The sequence below is a fragment of the Lepisosteus oculatus genome, chromosome 13 (genome assembly GCF_040954835.1).
Source record: "Lepisosteus oculatus isolate fLepOcu1 chromosome 13, fLepOcu1.hap2, whole genome shotgun sequence".
Taxonomy (NCBI): domain Eukaryota; kingdom Metazoa; phylum Chordata; class Actinopteri; order Semionotiformes; family Lepisosteidae; genus Lepisosteus; species Lepisosteus oculatus.
This window is the reverse complement of record NC_090708.1, coordinates 23,969,504-23,976,984: the sequence shown is the minus strand read 5'-3', so window position 1 is coordinate 23,976,984 and position 7,481 is coordinate 23,969,504. Positions and strand designations below refer to the sequence as shown.

At 43.1% G+C, this 7,481-nt stretch overlaps 1 protein-coding gene across 1 annotated transcript; it reads left to right on the top strand.

Annotated features, from left to right (window-relative positions):
• The first annotated feature begins 220 nt into the window (after positions 1-220).
• sowahca (sosondowah ankyrin repeat domain family Ca) lies at positions 221-6,823 on the top strand. The gene has a single exon (XM_006638019.3). It carries the CDS (start codon positions 551-553, stop codon positions 2,561-2,563), a length of 2,013 nt encoding a protein of 670 aa, XP_006638082.2. The 5' UTR covers positions 221-550; the 3' UTR covers positions 2,564-6,823.
• Positions 6,824-7,481: the final 658 nt, after the last annotated feature.

Below are 7,481 nucleotides of genomic sequence, written 5' to 3'. Positions count from 1 at the left end.
CATTCAGTAGTCACTGTATCCCTGAATGAAACTGACAGGACTTTATTCGTATTTGTGACTCACATAAGTGATTAAAACATATTATCCACAAAGTATTTTGCTTTACAATGCCATGCGCTGAGTTTTGACATCTCCCCACAGCAAACGAAGGAATGGTACATACCAATTTCTGAAGGCTGACCCGTTCCAGTTGCTATAGATTTACAGTGTGGTCAATTGTGAAAATGACGCCATTGTGGCTCCACGGCAGTACCAGAGGCTGCGCTATTCTGTACGCTACTGACAGAGCCAGAATGGAAACCAAAGGGATGTAGTTTCACGACCCCCAGCGAATTTCTGCACGCCCTGGTTGCTAGGAGGCGGGGATGGTTGATTTGCAGGACAGCGCCTGCTTTGACAGTCTGGCACAAGGCAACCGTGTATTTAAAGGTGGTGAAGGATTACAATCGGGTTATATTAGGTCTCTGTTATCACCTTAGCTAGACCGTTTAAATTCACATTTCGCAACTGGGGAGAAAAGATAGCCTTGTTTTGCTTTGCCTAAATCCAAATGGCGACTGAATGCACTCAGGACTCGGTTTTGCGATTTCTGTCTGAGAGGGGGGGTAAAGTGAGCAACGCGGAGTTGATCGACCACTTCAAGCCGTTTCTATCCGGCGGCCCCCCCGAGAAAGCGGCGGCCAGGGACATGTTCAAGGGGTTCGTGGACAACGTGGGCTTCGTCAAGCAGGAAAACGGAGCCAAGTACGTGGTGCTGAGAAAGAAGTACCGGGACTCGGTGCAACGGCGCGCCGGGGAGGTGGAGGACAGGGTCCCGGGACAGGGCGATCGAGAGCCCCGCCGGGATGGCCCGGTCGGAGCCCGGCGATCGTGTGAGATGCATGCCGATACCTGCTCGGCTCCCGACGCTGAGCCCCGTTTGAAACCCGCCGCGGATGTAAATCAAAGCGCCTCACCTGGCTCAGGTTACAGAGCTGTCAATCGGGGAGCCGGGGGAGGACGGGCGGCGAGGAATCGGGAAGCTGATAATAACTCAACTTCGGCTGCGTTTGGGCAGGCTGCTGCTCCCGCCGTGTCTCCCACCGGCCCATCCGTCCCCAAACTCGTCGTTTCGGAGGAGAGAGAGGTCTTGTCAGAAATGGGCAACGCTGAGACCGCCCGCGCTGGAAAGGACGGGACTAGCGGTCGTTATCCCAGTAAGAAAAACAAGGGAAAAGCTCCAGATATGCGGATACCGCACATCGCCGTGACCGGGCCGTCTCCTTTGCCCGCGGCTGACGAAGAGACGGTTTTCAGCCTGCCGGTGCCTGAAATCTCAGGAGCGCAAAACGCCCAGTCTTTCGGACAAGGTAACGCGTCTTCCAGCTGGCCAGCGCGCAGACACTCAACCGGGGGCGGGCGTGGGAGTTTGACAGAAGTCGATCAAGTAAAGGACTTGGCCCCCCGCGCTCACCAGGAGGCGGCGAAGGACGGAAAAGCCTGCCCGAATGGGGGCGAGGGGCACGTTGACCCCGGGGCCGGCCCAGGGCTGCCCTCCACACAGGCGACAAGTCGTCGGCGGGCCTCTCGGGGCTCGCAGCGCGGTTTGCTGTCTAGTCATCCCTCAGACGACGGGGCGGATGAAGGTCAGCCGTGCGACACCATCAGCGCGTCGGGCAGCGACTGCAACACCCCGAAGAGCAGCAGGAAAAACTTCATCGAGCTCATGATGAGCAGCTCGCCGCAGCTCCGGCGCAGCATGGTTCACAAGAACCCCGGGTCCCTGCTGGCCCGGCACCGGGACTCCGTGAGAAGCGACAGCGACTCGGCCTCCCTGGTGTCCTCCGTGGACGAAGACAGTGGCTCGGTGTCCCTGGATCCCCTGGAGCACGAGTGGATGATGTGCGCCTCCGATGGGCAGTGGGAGAGCCTCCACCGCCTGCTCGCCTGCGACCCCAACCTCGTCGCCAAGAAAGACTTCGTCACGGGTTTCACCTGCCTGCACTGGGCTGCCAAACAGGGCAAGCAGGAGCTGATGGCGCTGCTGGTTAACTTTGCCAAGCAGCACGCTGTGCCCCTGAACATCAACTGCCGCTCCAGCGCCGGCTACACGCCCCTACACCTGGCCGCCATGCACGACCACGTAGAGGTGGTGAAGTTACTCGTGGGCGCCTACGACGCGGACGTGGAAGCCAGGGACTACAGCGGGAAAAAGCCGTGGCAGTACCTGGGCGGGGGTGTGGACGAAGACATAAAGGAGATCGTGGGGGCGAGCGGGGACTCGGACGCCGAAAACGCCGACATCGGAGCCGGACGCTGGAGGCTGTCCAAGGTCCTCCCTTCCAACCTGATGCCGCTCAAGCTGCTCAACCTCCCAGAAGAAGACGTGTGTGACGTCGGAGGGCCAGGAAAGGCCAAGTCGGTGCACAGGAAAACGTCCATGAGCAGGATTAAACCCAGGCTCCACAAAATCCGATTTAAAACGCAAATTATTCACAGCACCTCTTTGAGAGAGACGGAAGAAGGAGAGCTGGCTCTGAAAAGCCCCGGAAAGTCTAGACCCAAGTCGACTCTGTTTGGGTGAAGCTGATGCGGTTGTTTTGAGAGTTGAATGGCACTGCCGCTGCAATAATGTATTGTGGAGAAGATGAATGTACTAATTCCATTACCAGGCTACTGGAGTGGAACCAGAGATTGAGGCAATCGTGTTTTCAGCAGTATTTACATGGTTACACGATGGGATAAGTACTTACACATTTATTTTTCACTGCCTGCTTAAACTTGGAAATACATTCTCAAGTTGGCAGTGAACAGATAATGGTGTATTGGAGAGAATACATTGTGCATTGCAGAATGTTTTCCGTACACAAGGCAATTAGTCTGAAATTGTAATTTGCTAGAAGTGTCTTGTGTATTCCCTGTGCTTCAGGGACACAAGAGCACACTATAAGGTAGAGAACATGCAATTAGGGTAAGGTTAACTATTGTGTTTTGTACATATTAGGATTACACATTTCAGTTTGGGAACAACAGTTGGTGTCTAGGTTTTATTTATGTTGCCAAGTTTCATGTAGGCTTAGGGGTATGGTTCATCATCTTCTCATACTGCCATTGTTTTTGCTGATGATTCAAAGATTTCAAAATGAGCCCTTTTGTGTTACTTTACAGCACCCTTTTAGTTTTCGTTGTGGTTTTTGCACATGACACAATGAAGTTGAAAAGTTGTTAATTGTGAAAATTTCACAACTCCCAAATGAGTGATCATTTGTGTTCTTGCTTGTTCAATATTCCGGTACAAATATGTTAAAAAGATGACATTATAGAGGGGGCCCTTTTGTGCACCAGTGGTTTGATAGATTCTCTGATACTGTAGCTTAGTGCAGGCATGTGATAAGATATAGAAGAATAAAGTAATATACAGCGACATGAAGATGCATTTGATGTGGGGAAAAATACTGCCGAGCAAAATTTCTTTTCAAACTCCCCCCCCCCCACTTGTTTAGAATAAGGAAATGCTGAAAACCAGAAATAGTGGTTCCTTTTTGGTTAGAATGAGAATTTGCTTACTTTTATGTACTTGCCTGATTTAGTATGACTGGTAAGCCATGTGCTGTTACAAAAGGTGAGTTTGAAATGACCCTGTAAAAGCTCCAGTCTATTGCCTGTTCCTAGTCCTTTCACTTGTGCTGCCTGTGTTTGCCCCTGTAATCTAAATTGTGTTCTGAGGCTGCTGCACTGATGTACACAGTACAGGGTGGAACATTAGATCTTGCCCATCAATCTTTGGGTGGAGAAAGGAAAAACAGTGAGCACTTAATAATTAGCAGTGCTAATTCCCAATGTCTCTACTAGATCTTTGTACTTTATGATCTCTGCAAAATGGGGTATTTACTGTTTAGTCATAAAGTACACGCTCATGTTATGATATTGACAAAACAGGCACCTGTTTTAAAGTAAGCCTACGTCTTTGGGGGATTTTTGTGTTCCTGTTCTATGTTTCATAGTTTCTGCTTTTTCGTGTGAGCTGCTGATTTATTATTTTCAAGCTTACTATCTTAAAAAATGAATGTTCCCTTCCCTTCTCTACTGCCAGCAGTAAACATAGAAGCTGCTATTACCTTTAGGTACGTTAGTGCTTAAAAAGCATTTAATCAAAATAAAGGCCCTGTTTTAAGGTGCTGCAAAGATGCTGCTACATTGCAACTGCAAAAGGTCAAGTCTGAATTTTTGTAGATTGTTTTTTTGGAGCTGGAAAATGACTGAAAGGATAACTCACTGTCACTGAGCCGCCTTACTTTTTATGCACGGTATAGTTCAACAAGTTCAACTCTACAAAGTCAGGCTGATTGGTAGAGGTGAATTGATAAGTTGTTAATTAATGTAACACTTTGTGTGAAGCAGAGAATCCAGACTGAACTCCGTTTTAATACCAGCTTCAATGGGTTTCAAATTTTACAGCCCATCTACAAAGAATTGTATTACCCTTACATAATATATTTTTAAGTTTTTATAGGAAATATTTTGTAATAGGTGGCGATTTTATAAAATAAAATAGATAAAACCAGCGAGGGACACATTATAATCTTTCAGGTTTTTGACACTGTGCCATTTTGCAATCATAAAATGTGGCCACTGTCTGTTCTTTCAGTTTGGTTTCAGTAAATGGTGTATTATAAACATCTCTAAACATCTACAATGAACGCATAAGACATTTAGTGTTTCCTCATTGCTTTCTAAACATGCTCCTCGTTTTTGTAAATGATATTTGTATTTATGTGATGGGGAAAAAAGTCATCTTTGCTTCAATAAAAATGTTTTGTCATTCCTGAATGTGCAAACAAGCCGTCTATTCCAAGCAGGATAAAATGTGACTTTAGTATGTGCAGACCTCTGTTAATATTCTGTTTCGTCTTAAAATTATTTTTGAAAAGGATGAACAATCATCATACTGTGCAACTAAAAGTAATTCAATAAGGTATTTTAAGTATGGTCTTGGTTTATGCAATGGGTATATATTTTTTTTTCCTGTCAACTAGTGAGTTAAATAAGTTTTTTAACAAAGATGTGCAGGTTAATGGCTTAAGTAGGTTTTCTAGATCATGTTTAACCTGCAGATTGATGAGGACAAATTAATTCAGCACTATACCACCATTCTGGGAAAACATAGATGTTTAATGGAATGTATTAGTACTGGTCCTGTATTGGTTTCTGCTATAAGCTTTTCATACAATTGTATTGCTTCATATTTTGTTTTTTGTTTTTTTTTGCTCTGTGAAAATCAGGTGGCAATAGATTGATTCTTTATTTGATCTACACATGTTTAATTACACATTTTGTCTCATGTATTCCCACAAGTTGGAGTATATGTTTGGTAATATGTATATAATGTAGACAGCAGTTTATTTTGAATTTTAATACAAGTAAGGTTTACTGCCTCTACTATGTGCATGGAAAGCATCCTCCAGAAAATACTTAATCTACTATCAAGCCACTTTTCATTGGATTGCTGATTGCTGAAATGATTCTTTGCAAAGTATTACTTCAAGGGTTTCTTGCTAGGAACAAAATAATTGTCTGTCCTTGTTTGTTTTGTTAGCTCATCAGCTTTTGTTTCTAATATTGGATATGATGTAAACTGTAGTTTCTTTCCACTTTGTTTTTTAGTCTGCACTTTAAACTGTTGTCCTGGACTAACAGAGCTAGAGTTAATAAGTATGTATTTTTGACCTTTGTATATTTATAGTACTTTAAATCTGAACTGGATTAAAGGCTTAATGTCACATGGGGCTGTTAAGCAAATGGAAACCATTTTGTCATTGTTTTTGCCAGAAAATGATCTACTGGAAATGGAATCGTACTTCTGTGACACTGCTGCCTGGAAAGCAGTGTTCTTTGTGATTGTGCCCAGGGTTGCGCAGAACTGAGTCCAAGGGAAAGTTATGCCGCATAAAACTGCAACAGAATAGCCCTCTGTGAAGGATGACTGCTTTACAATACGAGGAATTGTGACATGTAATTATGTATTCAGTAATGTAATGCAGGGGTGTTGAGTTATTGGCAGCTGTTTGTGTTTCTTTCCAGAGAAAGAAACCTTTTCTTCCTTTTGTAACTGTTTTCTCAGAGAGAAAACTCTGACAAGTATTGTGGTCCTCAATGAAACATTTAAAGTTTCAGATATCCAAAACGACTGTACAAGACTAAAAATTGTAGAATTCGAAGTTCAAAGCTTTCCAGCTCTCGTTTAGAGGGCAGAGTCCTTGCTGTAGATTAGCCAATGTTCCAATGTTTTTGTGGCCTTGAAGATCTCTACCACTTATTTTTAGCCAGATTTTAAAAACAGTTTGTCCAAAGGGGATTCACGTTATATTAGGACCTGTACAAAAGGTTTTACAAACTAAGAAGTTGGAAATGTCATGTCCTTCACGTACAGTAGTCACACTTGAGAAACTGTATGTAAGAACCAAAAAATATATAAACTTGCTTAAGCATGTATCCAATGTGTTTGACCTACGTGTCACTGTGATGCATTATGCTTTAAAAATGTTTTGTCTTTACACTACCTTACTGAGAACATGAAAACATGTATGACTATCTTTCTGACTGTGACATAACAGCTCTTATTTTGGTGTTTCATTTTTTACCCTTAACACAGATATCTAGAGAAAGAAGAAAGGTATTACTTTACTAATTTAGAATAACACAATAAAATGTTTACCATTTATTAAAAATGGAGACTGAAAGCAGTGTTTCAGTGTTCTGTCGGTCCAGTGTTTACATGGGTATGGTATGCTGTGCATAGTATATCTTAACTGTAATGCCCAATAAAGCAAAATATTGAAGGAAACTGGAATAGTTTTGTCCTTGTTTTCCCTTTGAGTTAAATACCATCTTAAAAAATTAATTAGACATTCATCTACGAGGAAATTTGGATCAATAATAATTTAAATTTTGTATTGAAACATTTGAAATTTGTTATTGCCTCATACATTTCTGCCATATGAATTTCTACCATTTTGGAGAAGATTGTTTAATCGTAATGCAACATAATGCTACTTTAAAGAAAATACATTTTGTCTGAGGGGGGAGAAAGAAAATACTGTTTTGTGCAGTGTGAACTGTGTACATTCACCACAGTCTGACTGTTTCCTGTGTAGTAACTGTATAACTAGGCACCCTTTTAGTGTTCTTTAAAATGTTTTTCCTATTTTTGTTAAATGTAAGTATGTGTCAATCTAATCTGTCCATCACAGTTTCTCACAACTGTGGTATTCCTTCCCACATCAGGTAGCCTAATAACATTAAAACAGGCACATACATTGTGTTACCTTGTGACTTCACATTGCCTGTTAGGAGGAAAGATCAGATTAGCCATAAAACAGCTCTTTGCTTTTCTGGAACTTATCAGTGTTAACAGTGTTTAAGACCGTAAAGAACTATTTTGTAATTATTTTCTTCATAACTGAACTATTTATTTTTTCCTGGATAAATCAACCACGTGATTG